Here is an 18,083-nt window from a genome sequence, read left to right as displayed (position 1 = left end):
GATGATGCCTGGCACAGGAGTTTACACACAGCATAATTCTCATAAATATGAATCAGATGAATGGATGAATAAATAGACAGGTGAAGGATGGACAGCACATACTACAACTGTATTTTCATATCTATGAAGCTAAGATGATTTTTTTAAATCAGTAGAACAAATGTAAGCAGGAACTAGGGCGCTAGGAAAGAAATTAGTCTCTTTAAGGTCTCATTATGGTTAAAGCAGAAGAACGCTTAGTGACATAAATGTTGAATAGTGTGGAATATTACAAATACCATTTATTATGCTTTTGTTATGAATTCAATACATACTTATTAAAGGAAATTGAAGGAAGTGTAAGTAAGCAAAGGGAAACAATAAAATGACTATAATCCGTGACCCAGAAATAGTCACTCAGTTGCAGTGTTTCCTCAAGGAGGGCTTTTGGAGGGTACGATGCCTGGGGAGCATTACTAGTATTTAACAAGTAAGGCCCAGGGCTGGGAAACATCCCACAGTGAATGAGAGAGTTCCCCAAAGCAAAGAATTACCCAGTTGGAAATGCAAAGAGTGCTTCACTGAGAAAAACTGAGCGCCGGGTGCATTCACCCCAGATCTTTGTACACACGTACAACACACACGGTTGTTTTTGATAAAAACAGGTTATACTATACAAACTGTTCATATTGTTTTATTATATGTTCTTTCCACTTAATGCAGCAAGAGCTTCCTTCCTCTCCATCAATTATTCTTTTACACCAACATTTTGATGACGGCTCAGAGTAACCACCGTATAGATCAACCATAATGTATTTAACTAAGTCCCTATTGTCACACTTCTAGTATTTTTTTTTTTTTTTTTTTTTTTTTTTTTTTTTTTGCGGTATGCGGGCCTCTCACTGCTGTGGCCTCTCCCGTTGCGGAGCACAGGCTCCGGACGCGCAGGCTCAGCGGCCATGGCTCACGGGCCCACCCGCTCCACGGCATAAGGGATCCTCCCAGACCAGGGCACGAACCCGTGTCCCCTGCATCGGCAGGCGGACTCCCAACCACTGCGCCACCAGGGAAGCCCTCTAGTATTTTTTTTTAATTTAATATTATAATCAATGATGAGGTGAGCATCCTTATATTTAAGTTTATGATCATTTAAATTCTTTGAAATGAAATTGTTGATTTAAAGAATATGCATAAGTTCAATGCTTTTAATAGAGATTTCCAACATGTCCTCAAGAACGATTTGTATCAATTTTTCACCAACCGTATTGTTGGAAGGACATTTCTAACATAAAGTTGCTGAAAATGTAACACCAACTGAACCCCAGCTAACAGCTGGTCCCCTCCCTATCCCACATCCAAGTAGAAGGTGCAGGGACTCATAGCTGAGACAGTGAAACTAAATCATTAAAGTTCAAATACCAGACCCTTTCTTCTTATTCCATCAGTAAAGTATAAAAAGAAAAAAGAGATTTTCAGGGGAACAGATTTGAAGTGGAGCATTACAGTTTGTCTTTTCCCGTGAACCCTCCTCTGTGGAGGCAACTCCTCGCGAGGTTGGGGATGTCTGTGAGCAAGGAGACTGGTGTCTTGTTCCCTGGCGGGATGCTGCCTGAGGAACAGGGCCTGCTGAGCTTTCCCAGTGCCGGCAGAGTGTGAGGCAACAACTACAGAGACCTGGTGGCTGACGTACAACACTGGCAAGTTCAGACTCAATCTCCATCACCCCTGCATACCCTGACTTCTAAGAGTTAAGGCTGGTGTGGGAAGGATTCCTAGGTTTCCCATGGGTCCAAATCAGGCCTTGGAAAGAAGTGTTGGCAGGCTCTGGCCAGCCAAAACGTGGAGACAATGACATGGTTGTCCCAGACGCCTGAGGTGAGCAGGGGACCGGCCGGGCACATTGAGGCCACATCAGACAGTCACCCGGGACATCAGTGGCTGTGTGGAATGAAAACCAAAACCCATCAAGAGCAAGGATATTCCTGCCCCCATCCCTTGTCCTTTCGCCCTTTGCAGACCTACCATCCCATTTTAAGTGAACTTGGGGAGAGGGAACTTTGAGCTCATGTTAAGCTCTGGCAACAAATAAATCTTGAATTTGATTGAATATTTATACAATGAGTCTGTTTTATACTAAAAATAACTAAACTAAGATTAAATACAAGTCCTTAAACATTAAACTAGGCCTTAGCGCTTATCATGAAGGTGCCAAAGTCAGATGAGCATGGGGGCGTTCCTCCTCTGGAACTGCTCCCATTCTAGAAAATTAGCTTGAGGAGAACCTCTCTGGCCTCTTCCCTTTGAAGGACTTCCTTGCCTTTGAGTAAAAGGGAAAAGGGCCAAGAAGATGCCTCAACCAATTTTCACAGTTGCAAACTACTTAGACCTGCCCCCATCTGGGAGCTTTGTCAGGATTTGGTACAAAAGCTTCATATGAATAGAGTCCTCTCTTTGACCTTGTCCCAAGGGATCTTACAGAAAATGGGTATAAAAGAAGAGGATTTGGATATGGGGTGCTGAGTCCTGGTCATCTCTCTAAATTCCTCTAATCCAGAACCAAGAAACAAGGCGTATTAAGAAGAGGAGGAAAAGAGTGAGTGGGGACAGCTTCAGTTAGCCTGGGGCTCTCAAACCTGTGTTCCACAGAATACCGAGAACTGCTCTCCAAGGGTTTTGCGTCAAAAAAGCAATAGGAAAGACAGCAACTATATCCCTAACACAACATATTAGGGCTTTAGGTTTTCTTTAGTTTAAAAGAGATTTTTAACTTTGTTTCCTCCAGTGTTTCCCAAAATTGTTTCTTTCTAATTATAACATGTATGTAATAATCCGTGGAACCATACTGGGGGGAAATCGAACACAAAATAATAGTAGTATGACTTTATGTTATTTAATAGACTGTTCAGTGAACGTTTTTTCCCTTTTCTGTGTTTACAATTTCCTTGTTAAATATCATCGAAATATAAACAACTATAGAAGAGACCTTCTATAGTCATATATCTAACACAACTTAGAGAAAACGTAGGTTCCTCTTAGCAAAATGTTGTAACTACAATGCATTGCAGTTGGTTGTTTATCTTTTGTCTGCCATACCTCATTTCATTCACACTCCGACTCTGTGCAGTGACTGGCCAGTTACAGATGAGTAGGTTCGGTTTAGAAAGGTTAAATGAGTTGCCAGAAGTCTGGCAATGCGAAATTGAACAAACTGGCCTAAAATTCAAGCCATTAAACAAAGACTCAAAACATTTTGAACTCATTTAATCCAACACTGTTATTTCACAGAGGAGAAAATCCATGCTCAGAGGGGTAAAATGGCGTCATCCAAAGAGACAAGACCAACTCCACGTTCCCTGACGTAAAGCACATGCCCTCTGTGCTAAGCCATGCTTCTCCTATAGCTGACCAAATCCAATGGTGTGGGTAAACCAGGAACCCAGTACAAAGATAGAGGCCAGCTGGCTATCATGGTAGATGAAACAACAGATAGAGAGCAGCTTTAGTCAGAACACTCGTGATCTGCGTCAAACACAAATGTTCCCTTCCCTTTGCAGGAAAAATACCATGGAAGAAGGACTGCTACTATAAGCAGTTATTAGTATTTAGTGGAGATTATTATTTTTAAAGGTGCCTATTTTACGTATGTTGCAATGTTAGAAATTAAAGGTGAAGCATTTTTAATGACATCATATGCTTTGCGTGATAATTATATTAAGCCACAAATTCAGGGACATACGTAGGAAGGATGTGCCTCGTCCATTTCTGCTACAGATAGTATATAATACACAATCCACTGAGTAAAATCTGGGGGCTTAAGGCAAAGCTGTATGTACCAGAAAACCCGTGTGGCAAGAAACAGTACAGTGTATAATGAAAGGGCAATTTTCTGCTTTTTTGAGGATCCCCAACAGTCAAATAGGATAAAATGTGTATACGTGCTCATTGGAGACGATTTGCTAATATGGCTTCTCAGACTTACATCATCCCCATGTAAGCATAGACAGTTAAATTCTATGTGATTTTCTTAAATTCACATTTAAGTGAATTTAATAATTAAGTGAATAATTAAGTGAATTTAATAATTCACATTATTCTTCACAATCCCCAAAGCTGCAACTGAATTCATTCTTATGATTGGAGCTCCAAATACATTCATCATACTATGTAGTTGTGAAGAACACACAAGAAAAATAAGATAGCTTCCACCTCTAATCAGGAAGATAAAATATATATTCTTTCTATTTTTTTTGTTCATTCGATCGTTTATTTACTCAACAAACATAATTTCTGTCTCAGTGTTCTTTTTATTAATGTACACTATAGCTTTAGTAAGAATTAAATAATACTTTTCTTAATACATCTGTTTAGTGACACCAGAATTACCTGGTAAAGGGGAATATTTAAATTGTAAGATATACAAATGTTTGGTAAAGTTTTAATGAAGTTTTTTAATAAAAGACTTACCTCATATTTGAGTTGACAAACTACTCATTTCCCCTCACAGAAGAACAATTAGATACGATGAATCGCCCAACTCTAGTTCCCATAACTACGTATTTGCATGCAAATCGGCATCTCATTTATCTTATTTCTGTTCCTCTAAAATTCAAGTAAACATATTTTGTTCTAGATTTGTGTATATTTTGAATATTTTGAGAACCTAGGACCTCTTTTTCTATTGTCTCTTGATAAAGCAAACACCACCATCAAACATCTCCCTGAAAATTAGAAAACTAAAAGCCTTTCTTTCAAGGGACAAAAAAATCAAATTATTCTTACTTTTTAGGAACACACAAGTTGATCATCATTGAAGTGTGGAATAAGATTACTGTATATCATAATAAATAAACACACCTTATTCCTTTTATTCCTGCCACTTAACATTATTGTTACTAATGTTGTTTTTCATTGAATTACAAGGTGGAAATATGGCTCAGATGGTAATAGAGCCTTTAAAGAAACACCTAAATTTGAAATCATCTGACACATAATAGTATCTGATTAACGAAACACTATCAAAAATATCATGTCATCTCTGCATGTGAAGGGACGGTAGCAATACACGTTAGCCACAAGCACAATGACAATGAGTTCATAAAAGTATGGGTATTGCTCTCACACTGCATTCAGCAAAATTGCAATCCATGTTAAGCATTTATGAAGGAATAAACCAATCGCACAAATATGATTTAAAGCTATTTGTTGGTGTGCCCTAGAGCAGTTCTATCATACCCTTCTTATAATATATTTCTCTAACAAACAAAACTATCATCACAATTGGTTTTCTGAAGACTGAAATTGGATCTGTACTCACGTATGTACTGCAGGGTTGTAATGCTTACACATTATTGTTCTATGACAATTTTAAAATTTATTGTTTATTGTTGTATTACACAATGCGTACACTGGTCCTAGGATTCAGGTGGAAGTGTTTTATATTTTAGCTGTGTCTAAACAGCTAAAATATTGTAGTTCTTATCTCTGTGTGCGGTAATTTCACAGTCTACTGACAAAAACAAAATTTAAAGATAATATTTACTGAGAGGAAAAGTCTCTCTCATGACTAACAGAAAGCACTTTTTTCCCTATAATGGATATATACCTGTTACAAATATATGCTCTCAAAGACCAGAGATGCTCGTTCTTCCCAGGGGTAAATACATCGGTCGCCTGCCTGGATTGCACATTTCCTGAAGGCAGGAGCCATCCACGTGTCATTCGCCTTTGTATTCCCCATGGTGCCCAGCTGGGCATCAGCACATACAAAGTACCCATTAAATGACTGAATGCTATTGAATTTTAATGAAAAGTTAACCGTAGGCCTATGTCCCTTACAATCTTATATATAATTATAGGGTGCTTTCCTACTTACAACCTTACAAGATTAAGGGTCATTAAGAATCGTGATTCATCCATCCTGAACCCAGTGAAATACTATTAAATACACAGAAATCCCATCATACTGGACGAGTTTCTTAGTGGAGACAGTTTACGTAACACTAGTAGACTTTCACACGAGTATAGAATATTGACTTTTACATACCACATTGCAAACTATTACTGATCATATTCATTTTGAAACAAATCAATTAGGTCAATTCGTTTTTTTCTTTATTTACCACATTATGCTTTCATCTAAGATTACAGTGATATTAGCCGTATACACTGCTTCCACCACAAACACAAATCAGGCAGAGCATTGCGCCTCAGAAGTTTTAGTTTAGTTAAATACAACTAACAGTCATGTTGGTTATGTTCTAAGGTCAAGCACAAGGTAAGACTCAAACTTCTAATTATTTGAGAAAATACATTGTATCAATCATTAATAAATATCAAAGGAAAAAGTTTACTGTAAATTAAAATACTTCACTAACGTTGACATCTCGTATTACCTTCTTATAAACAATACTAAGATCACGTCTGTGATATGCGTATGCTTCTTCAAAGAAATCTGAAAGGTCACCTGTGACCTTTGGCTTATTTGTGAAATCAGCATCAAAGGAGCTAGCTGATGCCAACATTCATCATCTGATTAATCATTTAGTTAGAAGGTCCGTAACACTCAAGTGTTTAGAAATAAATTTGGATCAAGCTAAACACAACAGCTCTGGTAAGTCAGAGGAAATAAGGACCCTTAAATGTTACAGATCACAGTGTCACATCTGAACTGTTTCATTTCTGCTTTGTTTTAGTCACCTAGCACACATTTGGTGAGCTGTCCTCTTACAAATTAAGGCAGGGTTACAGATCATACGTGCTTCTATACATCTGACATCAGTATTTTCTGGGTAACTGTGCTGGGGATATTAAAAATTGTTTATAATATGATCTAATTTTTCCAAAATGGCACTGATTAGGAACTTTATTATGATTCTGAAGAAAAAAATAAACAGATGAAACCTGAATATTTCAAGTATCTGAGGCCATAAATATTTCAAGCTTATTTCTTCCATAAAACCTATTCATCTCCATGTAGACAGGGCAGTGCCTAAACGGGATGTGATAATGAAGTTGACTGCTGTACTATCTGTCAGGCAGTGGCTTTATAGCTTATTCAGAGCTTTCACTCTCTACATGTGCAGAAAATTACAAAAATATAAACCTCAGGGACACCAAGGATCCAACTGTTCTAGGGCGTTCCAGATAGCATTAAAGAGATGCTCATGTATTCAGTAAGGACTTATTTGAGCAGCAAACACATGCAGAGCACTACTGAGGGGCTGGAATGGAGCAAACACCGTCGTGAACCGCTCTATATTGTAAACACAGACGCACCACACAATAACTCTTACTCAAGTGCCTTTCTTTTATAATATTCTTGGTACAAGAAGATCATTTGTTCTCGATAGAAGTGGGAAACATAAATTTTATTTATATAACATCACTGTTTGTTTGAACTTAAAACTTGAACACCTCTGCCAATGCATTTGTAGCTCGTTTCTATTGTGCTAATCAGGTGAATAAGCTTCAGGAAGTGACTTGTACGGCTGGTAACCTCTTGTGTGTACATAGGTAAAAACAGAGATGTATTATTCTGATGTATTAAATAAAGAAGCTAATAATGCTTGCTCACAAAAAATTCTTAAAATTCGGGACATCCTATTTGTCCTTTAATCTAGTATCTTATAACTAGAAATTATTACTAAGGGTGGCTTCACTCATATGATCAAACTCACAAAAACACTTAGGTGTCTGTGGTCATACCTCTCATCAAAAAGAGATGAGTACACCAGAACAAGCATTCCCGAAGAGATGAATTTAGCAAATAGAAAGAGAAAAATAAAAATGAGTACTAGACCTCTTGGTTTAAAAAAAAACACAAGAAATCACAAAAGGCAGGAAAGAAAGAAAAGAGAAAGGAAAGGGAGGGAGGAAGGAAGGAAGGGAAAGAGAAAGGAAGAAAGAAAGGAAGGAAGGAAGGAAGGAAGAAAGAAAGAAAAGAAAGAAAGAGAAAGAAAGAAAAAGAAAGGAAGGAAAGAAGGAAGGAAGGGAGGGAGGGAGGGAGGAAGGAAGGAAGATTTGTCCCCTCATCAATCTGGGAATGATGAGCCAAATACCCTCAAAGGGCATACGGGCTGAACACCAATGCAGCCAGTCCTTGTGCAGTGTTCCTGATATTCAAAGGGAGAAACCAATGACCAAGAGAACGGCACAGCCACGAATCCACTTCAACAAGCTAACACCTAGTAGCCCTGCTTATCACATTCCTCTTCCACCAAGCCGTGTGAAACGCATCCCTGAATCTCGTTGATATTACTTCCTGTGTAGCCCTTGAATTAATCCATTTCTTTCTTTTTCCCTCACCAACACCTTGGTATTCACAATCATCTCCTCTTTCTATCATAGCCCACTAACTGGTCCCTGGTTTCCTCTCCTTCCTCTTTTTAATCTGTTTCCCACCCTACAGGCAGAGACCTCATTTCCACAGGCAAATTTATAACCTGACGTCCAGATTAAGTGTTTAAAATGCTTTAATAGGTTCCTTTATTTTTAGAACAAAGAACAATGTCTTTATCATGGCCAACTGTGACGTGGCCCGGCTACATCCTTATTTTCTCTGGTCTCAGCTGTCCTCTTTGATTTGCCATGCTCCCCTCCTACCACGTTAGATTTCCTCTTGCTGATGCTTTTGCCTGGAATGCTTTTCCTCTAACTCTCACTTCTGAAAATTGCTAGTCATGTTTTGGATCTCAGTTCAAACATCACTTCCCCAGGGAAGCCTTTGTATTGCCTCCCCCTCCCCCTTACCCTGCAGTAGCTGGGTCAGGTCTCTAGTTAGATATTCTTGGCATTAGGTACTCCATTGTATTTATCACGGTTTATAACTACACACTTACTGTGTGGTGATTAGATGATTACTACTGATATCTGTCACTAGACTATAAGCACAATGAAGAGAAAAACTGTATGGTTTTCTTATCATTTTAACCTCAATATCTAGCAAAGTTTCTGGCACACAGTAAGCAAGTATTATTTCTTCAATGAATAATGAGTGTCAAAATGGGGGTCATTAACAAGCGGTTAAAGCAACAATAAAGAGCTTACTGCCATTCACCAGCATCACTTTGATAAGAGTTTGAAGGATTAAATTATTTCAAATTGCATAACGAACAAATGCAACAATTTTGTTTAAATTCGGGAATTTTGGGCATCCCGTAGATGTGGCCAAAATGAAAGTTTAGTAGCATCTTCCCTGAATTACTACAGAAACTCAGAACTTTACTGCTAAATTGGGATTTAACAATTTTCTAGTATATCCCTCATTATACAAGAAAGAGTCTTAGGAGATCTTCAAAAGGTCATTTAGCCTGTTCGTGACCGAGCAGGGATGAAAATCAGCCATTTAAACTCCCAGTTCAATTTTTTTTGGCTACAACTATGCTGTAATTTCTAGGTTTATGGCTTCATTTTCATATTAGAAATCTGTAAGACCCTACCAGTACGCATAAGAGAAATATCTCCAAATGGTTAATTTTGTCACATCATTTAGGTTTCTGCTTTAAAAAACATTAAAACAAAGAGCAATATTTTTAGAAAGGTAAAAAGCAAGCCCAATTTTGTAAGAAATGAAACATTTTCATGCCTTATTTGCAATTCACATTGTACGCCTCGCCTTAAGTGAGGTGAGATGCAGGGTGAGGGTGGGATGCAGAAGGTACATGCTTCCCTGGTTTCTTAATATTCTGAAGTAAAGAATTTTCCCAGTTAAACCTGGTTGTCCAAATTTCATTTATGAAAAGCCAAAAGCAAGGTAAATTTTGAGGAAGGGGTTGGAGAAATGACCTTAGTAGATGGAAGAGCTCTGCTGGTACCCAGGCTGTTACAATTGGCTATGTGACCTTGGACTGCTTACTTCCCCTCTGTAAATTTCCTCGTCTGTACAATCAGGAAACTGATCTAAATCATGGGCTCTGTCTGTTGATGGGCTTCCATGATTCCACTAAGCCCTTTGGTGTGTGTATGTGAGTGTACATTTTTCTGGGAAGAGGGTCCATAGTTTCTATGATGTTGGCAAGGATCTGGGACACAAAACACATTAACTGCGTTTGTACTAAAATCTGAGGGTCCCTCTGAACTTTGGAAATGGAATAAAGCTATACACAGAATTACAATTTCAGATGGAAATAGGAATTAGTATAATTATTAGCATGAGTAATAAGATAGCTTGAAAAGCATAGTCTGTACAAAGGAATACTACTATCATCAACCATACATTCAAGTATTAGCTGAAGAACTTCACTGGAAGCCCAGTCCGGATTTTCCAGAAGTACCATCCATTGTTCCAGAAAATGTAACTACATGGGATAAAATCTCAATATGTCACAGGTTTTCAGTCCTTCCTGTTTATTGATGTTTTAATGACCCATCAAGATAGGTCTGCTACATAGGATTACATGGAGCGGAAACAATCCAGAGTAGTCTGTCAGCAAATAAAGATACTTTCTTATAGTTGGCAGGATATCTATTCCAAAGCATTTTGATGATAACTTTTGGATGGCTCAAGAGCCACGGTTGCTATACTACACACATATTTACTAAAGACACAGAAATAAAAGTCACTTTCTTATCACTGATTTCCTTCCTTCTCTCCCTTCTTAACGTAATAAACATTCCTTAATTGTCTCCTATGTGTCAGGGCACCCTTCTAGACACTTGTGAAGTATCAGTGAACAAACTATTATCTTCTGCTGTCGTGGTGCTTACATTTCAGAATGGGAGAAATGAAATAAACGATATGCATAAAAATAAGTTAGCTATTATTTTTAAAGGTGATAAATGCTTTGGCCAAAAAAAAATAGAAGAAAGAAAGAGTAGGGAAATTAGGAATACCAGAGATGAGGAGAATGGTTCCAATTTTAAATAGGTCAGAGAGGGCCTCACTGAGAAGGTGTTGATTAGTAAAGACCTGAGGAGATGAGGGAGTGAGGCAAATGTATAATCTTGGGGAAGAGCTTTCCAGACAGTGGGAAGAGTCAAGGCAAGGGTATGCTTGATGTGTTCAAGGAATAGCAAGGAGGCACTATGGCAGGGAAAAAGCAAAACTCATTCTGCTGCTAATCATGTTACTGACAACGGTTTAATCTCCAAAATATACAAACAGCTCATACAACTCAACAACAAAAAACAAACAACCCAATCAAAAAATGGGCAGAAGACCTTAATAGTCATTTCTCCAAAGAAGACCTATGGCCAGTAGGCACATGAAAAGATGCTCTACATCACTAATTATTAGAGAAATGCCAATCAAAACTATAATGAGGTATCACCTCACACCAGCCAGAATGGCCATCATTAAAAAGTCTACAAATAACAAATGCTGGAGAGGGTGTGGAGAAAAGGGAACCCTCCTGCACTGTTGGTGGGAATGTAAGTTGGTGCAGCCACTATGGAAAACAGTGTGGAGGTTCCTCAGAAAACTAAAAATAGAATGACCATGTGATCCAGCTATCCCACTCCTGGGCATATATCCAGACAAAATTATAATTCAAAAATATTACATGCACCCCTATGTTCATAACAGCACCCTTCACCATAGCCAAAACATGGAAACAACCTAAATGTCCATCGACAGATGAATGGATAAAGAAGACGTGGTACCTATATACAATGGAATACTACTCTGCCATAAAAAAAAGAATGAAATAATGCCATTTGCAGCAACATGGATGTAACTAGAGATTATCATACTAAGTGAAGTAAGTCAGAAAGAGAAAGACAAATACCATATGATATCACTTATATGTGGAATCTAAAATATGGCACGAATGAACCCATCTACAAAACAGAAACAGACTCACAGACATAGAGAACTGACTTGTGGTTGCCAAGGGGAAGGGGGGCAGGGAGAGGGATGCACTAGGAGTCTGGGGTTGGTAAGTGAAAACTATCGCATTAAGAATGGATAAACAACAAGGTCCTACTCTACAGCACAGGGAGCTATATCCAATCTGTTGGGATAAACCATAATGGAGAAGAGGATTAGAAAGGAATGTATTTACGGATATAACTGAGTCACTTTGCTGTACAGTAGAGATTGCCACAGCATTGTAAATCAACTGCACTTCAGTTAAAAAAAGAATCATTCTGCTGCTGTGGTCAGGAAATTGGTAAAATTTCATCTTCCAGTTGACACTTCATTTTCTATTGCTTACTTGTTTAAAATGAAAGTCATAATAACTCTTGAATAATCTTCCTAGAGTCTCATATTTGTCAAGAAAGGCAAAGTCAGAATTCTGAGAACTGAAAAACCACCCCAAAACAATGATCTCTGGTTGGTAACGTCGTTTAAGTCTCTCAGTTTCCACAGACGTATATTTGGCAATGAACTGTTATGCAATAAGCAGATCTGCCCTTTAATAAGAGATGATGTCACTATAAAGAAATCAAGTAAAAGATCTTCATTTTTGAACATTTAGAGATTGGGCACAAAGCATTTGCTATATTCCAACAAAGAGAAATTCCAAGATTCATAGCTAACATAAAAGCACCCATTCTTTCTGAATGTCACTGTTCTTTTGGGCATTTGTTAAACTGTCCATTTCATTAACTTTTTTCCGGAAAATAAAACAATCATGATTATTGTACAATTTTCATGGCATTTATCTGGGTGAATACCTCCAAAAGGAATACACATATAAAGGTAGTACTTTTTTATGAGGGAAGGTCAGTCAGCCCTCCCACAAGTAAGCATCTTATTCCTGCCTAGTGCCTTGCCCTGAAAACTCACCGTGATCCACAAGCTTACGTATAAAACAAAAAAATGTACACAGCCATACCTTGCCCAGCTGATCCTTTTTGCCAAAGCCAGTGGCAGCTGCAATGCTCCCTGCTCCTTCCACTGTCTTCTGTGCTACCGCAGTCACCCCTGTCACCACTGCCTCTCCAACATTTGTCACTTGCTCTTTGGTCTTCTCAGCCACTGAAATAAATCAAGAATGACAGATTAAGGGATGATGGAGCGATCGCCACTTAAAATAATTTCATTTCCACTAGACATCAACTTCTAAAGGCCTATATTTGCACACGTAGATAACTAAAGAGTAAGAAGAAATAAAAGCTCCCAAGATTTCTAAGTGAGCGTGGCTTAGCCAAACATATCAATAGAATCTTTGCTAAGATAGTCTGTTGTAATCATGCAGATATTAAGAGGTGTTTCAAGCTTAATGATCACAAATTTAGAACCCTAAGCAATTTCAGTTTGGTTTACTTTTTATTAAGGAAAGTTTACAGCAAGCAATGCTTACAGGGGCAGTTGTATCAAACTTAGCACGAAATTTATTTCAATTTCAATGCCAATTCTTTGATCTCACTCAGGATGTTTGTTTCATCACACCTTCTGAGACACAGAACACATATGTGCTCTCACATGTTACCATCAGAAATAAACAATAGAGTAAGGGAAGATTATGAAGGAACTTTGATCCTTTTATGAAACATCAGATAGTTGAAACAGAAGGGGTTTTAGTGATGAGACTGATTTTCAACCATTTTAATGGGAACAAAAGAGCTAGACATAAAGTATGAAAATGAAATGGTTTGTTGAGCACACTTACAATTTCTTTTCATTAAAAAAATATAATATGGTGATTCAGTAGATTTTTAAAAATAAGTTAAAATTTTAAGAGGGTATAAACAGTTCGGGATTAGACTTAGAAGAGATTTAATCTCACATCAAAACTTCTCTAAGACTGTATCTGATATAACTGTTAATTTAATCTTTCTATATTACCTCCATACAAATATCAAATAAAGGAAGTTGAAATTAAAAAGTTTGTTTCAATTAAATGAAGAGTTTTATGTTAAAGAGGTAAAAGATGAGATTCTGCACTGTTAACAATTTCAAGGTCAATAGAGAAACAAAACAACCCTTCACCTAAACTTTATAACATTTATACTCATAAAGCCTTGGTCTTGCATTCTTACCTATATCTATGTAACATTTGCCTTCTTTTCTGAGGAATCCGAAGAGTTGCACTATGTTAGCTGTTAAGTGTTATGTGCTAGTCACATGATTATTGTACAGATTTCATGTCACCAGTTGGGAGAGGCCAGTGATTAAACAGTAATCGTGTGGACAAAACAACTGGGTTTTGAAAACACTAAGTAGGTCAAGGAAGCTGAAGAGGCTGTAAGGACAAAGACCCTCACTCTTCAGTCCAAGGCAATGTGGGGAAGCAGATGTGACCCTAGAGTCTAAAACCAGGAAGAGTTCACAGCAGGTGATATGGTTGATGCCTGCTAACTAGTCATGGCTATTCTCAATGCAAAGTTCAGTTTAAATGCCAGTGAAAAGCTGTACTGGAAATCTCATGTTTTTAAACATTTACAGAATGTTGATGCTTTAAAAATAGTGAATGATGGGCGCTAAGTTTTCATTTTTTTCTTTTCTAAGAACATGAATAGAAAATTTTACTTGAAAATGAACATTTCTTGTTACAAAATCTCAAAAGACAAATATAAATTTTGATCTTTTTACAGATTCATTTTTCTGCCAGCCACAAAAGTTTATTTTTATAATTCGAGATTTACATACATATACACTTGTTTAATGCACATAAACTGCACAGTAAAATGCACTTTGTACTTCATTATAATTTTATTAGATTTTATCACTGTAAGAGTAAGTAAATTAGTAACATTACAAAATGGCAGAGTTTACATACAGCAAAGATACACACATTTTAAAAGATTTCTGTAGGACTTGATTTATCTAGTGGCTTATTCACTGACCTCGAACTCCTTTGTTAAAACCTCAAATGTCAACCTCCATGTTAAAAACCTCTCCTCCCAACAAATGTCCTTGTTCCTCCTCCTGTGATCCCATAAAATTTTAGGTGTATCTTTACTACTGAACTGTTGTTTTGCACCATAATTGTTCCTTGCCCAGTATGTCTCTCCACCTCCAGCATGCACATATGTGCATGCATGTACACACACACACACACACACACACACACACACACACACGAACCCCAAAACCCATGTTTACATTTTGTCATTCTGGAAAAAACTCAAAAATTCTGACTTTGTCAACAGTTATCCTTGCAGGACCTCTCCACAGCCTCCATTAGATGGTAGTATTAGTTGTATTCTTTAATTTTTACCACAGGCTCTGAACCTTGAAACGTGGTTATCTGCTTTCTCAACCGCATGGATTCTCCTTCAACTATTAAAATAGAAAGCTGTTACTCTACATAAGCTCCCTTCATACAGCATAGTCTACAACGGTCTGATATCCATTTCTTATAAAAATCATGCTTCATAACATCCCATTTACAGAAGGTCCCTAGAGGGCAGTTTATATATACCTTGGATTGGACCAGAGCAAACATAAGCTGAATACTTGTTGTTTTTATTTGATGATTAACTTAATTTTTTTAACATCTTTATTGGAGTATAATTGCTTTACAATGTTGTGTTAGTTTCTGCTGTATAACAAAGGGAATCAGCTATACATATACATGTATCACCATACCTCCTCCCTGTGCGTCTCCCTCCCACCCTCCCAATCCCACCCCTCTAGGTGGTCACAAAGCACAGAGCTGATCTCCCTGTGCTATGCAGCCGCTTCCCACTAGCTAGCTATTTTACATTTGCTAGTGTATATATGTCAATGCTACTCTCTCACTTCGTCCTAGCTTACCCTTCTTGCTCCCCGTGTCCTCAAGTCCATTCTTGAGGTCAGCATCTTTATTTCTGTCCTGGCCCTAGGTTCTTCAGAACCATTTATTCTTTTTAGATTCCATATATATGTGTTAGCATACAGTATTTGTTTTTCTCTTTCTGACTGACTTCACCCTGTATGACAGACTCTAGGTCCATCCACCTCACTACAAATAACTCAATTTTGTTTATTTTATGGATGAGTAATATTCCAGTGTATATATGTGCCACATCTTCTTTATCCATTCATCTGTCAAAGGACACTTAGGTTACTTCCATGTCCTGGCTATTTTAAATAGTGCTGTAATGAAAAATGTGGTACATGACTCTTTTTGAATTATGGTTTTCTCAGGGTATATGCCCAGTAGTGGGATTGCTGGGTCGCATGGTAGTTCTATTTTTAGTTTTTTAAGGAACCTCCATACTATTCTCCATAGTGGCTGTATCAGTTTACATTCCCACCAACAGAGCAAGAGGGTTCCCTCTTCTCCACACCCTCTCCAGCATTTATTGTTTGTAGATTTTCTGATGATGCCCATTCTAAAAGGTGTGAGGTGATTCCTCTTTGCAGTTTTGATTTGCATTTCTCTAATGATTAGTGACGTTGACTATCCTTTCATGTGTTTGTTGGCAATCTGCATATCTTCTTTGGAGAAATGTCTATTTAGGTCTTCTGACCATTTTTGGATTGGGTTGTTTTCTTTGATATTGAGCTGCATGAGCTGCTTGTATATTTTGGAGATTAATCCTTTGTCAGTTGCTTCATTTGCAAATATTTTCTCCCATTATGAGGGTTGTCTTTTTGTCTTGTTTATGATTTCCTTTCCAGTGCAAAAGCTTTTAAGTTTCATTAGGTCCCATTTTTATTTTTGTGTTATTTTCATTTCTCTAGGAGGTGGGTCACAAAGGATCTTGCTGTGATTTATGTCATAGAGTGTTCTGCCTATGTTTTCCCCTAAGAATTTTATAGTGTCTGGCCTTACATTTATGTCTTTAATCCATTTTGAGTTTATTTTTGTGTATGGTGTTAGGGAGTGTTGTAATTTACTTCTTTTACATGTAGCTGTCCAGTTTTCCCAGCACCACTTATTGAAGAGTCTGTATTTTCTTCATTGTATATTCTTGCCTCCGTTATCAAGCATAAGGTGACCATATGTGCGTGGGTTATCTCTGGGTTTTCTATCTTGTTCCATTGATCTATATTTCTTTTTCTGTGCCAGTACCATAGTGTCTTGATTACTGTAGCTTTGTAGTATAGTCAGAAGTCCAGGAGCCTGATTCTTCCAGCTCCGTTTTTCCTACTCAAGACTGTTTTGGCTATTTGGGGTCTTTTGTGTTTCCATACAAATTTTGAAATTTTTTGTTCTAGTTCTGTGAAAAATGCCATTGGTAGTCTGAAAGGGATTGCATTGAATCTGTAGATTGCTTTGGGTAGTATAGTCATTTTAACAATGTTGATTCTTCCAGTCCAAGAACATGGTATATGTCTCCATCTGTTTGAATCATTAATTTCTTTCATCAGTGTCTTAGAGTTTTCTACATACAGGTCTTTTGTCTCCTTAGGTAGGTTTAATCCTAGGTATTTTGTTCTTTTTGTTGCAATGGTAAATGGGAGTGTTTCCTTAATAACTCTTTCAGATTATTCATCGTTAGTATATAGGAATGCAAGAGATTTCTGTGCATTAATTTTGTTTCCTGCTACTTTACCAAATTCATTGATTAGCTCTAGTAGTTTCCTGGTGGCATCTTTAGGATTCTCTATGTATAGTATCATGTCATTTGCAAACAGTGACAGTTTTACTTCTTCTTTTCCAATTTGGATTCCTTTTATTTCTTTTTCATCTCTGATTGCTGTGGCTAAACCTTCCAAAACTATGTTGAATGATAGTGGTGAGAGTGAGCAACCTTGTCTTGTTCCCGATCTTAGTGGAAACAGTTTCAGTTTTTCACCATTGAGAACAATGGTGGCTGTGGGTTTGTCATATATGCCCTTTATTATGTTGAGGTAAGTTCCCTCTATGCCTACTTTCTGGAAAGTTTTTAATCATAAATGGGTGTTGACTTTTGTCAAAAGCTTTTTCTTTATCTATTGAGGTTATCATATGATTTTTATCCTTCAATTTGTTAACATGGTATATCACATTGATTGATTTGCGTATATTGAAGAATCCTTGCATTCCTGGAATAAACCCCACTTGATCATGGTATATGATCCTTCTAATGTGCTGTTGGATTCTGTTTGCTAGTATTTTGTTGAGGATTTTTGCATCTGTGTTCATCAGTGATATTGGATGTAGTTTTCTTTTTTTTTTGATATCTTTGTCTGGTTTTGGTATCAGGGTGATGGTGGCCTCGTAGAATCAGTTTGGCAGTGTTCCTCCCTCTGCTATATTTTGGAAGAGTTTGAGATGGATAGATGTCAGCTCTTCTCTAAATGTTTG

The 18,083-nt window shown here is 37.5% G+C and overlaps 1 protein-coding gene across 7 annotated transcripts in view; it reads right to left on the bottom strand.

Annotated features, from left to right (window-relative positions):
* The window catches only part of SNCA (synuclein alpha), a 129,010-nt gene that overhangs the window by 94,990 nt on the left and 15,937 nt on the right, over positions 1-18,083 (bottom strand). For all 7 annotated transcript variants that reach the window (XM_079921157.1, XM_079921160.1, XM_079921156.1 and 4 more), the window contains exon 4: positions 12,756-12,898. In XM_079921157.1, the coding sequence (XP_079777283.1) occupies positions 12,756-12,898 (143 nt within the window). The remainder of the gene's footprint in view (positions 1-12,755; positions 12,899-18,083) is intronic.

This window comes from Stenella coeruleoalba (genome assembly GCF_951394435.1).
Source record: "Stenella coeruleoalba genome assembly, chromosome: 4".
NCBI lineage: Eukaryota > Metazoa > Chordata > Mammalia > Artiodactyla > Delphinidae > Stenella > Stenella coeruleoalba.
Note: the sequence above shows the minus strand (reverse complement) of the source record. Positions and strands in the feature narration are given on the sequence as shown.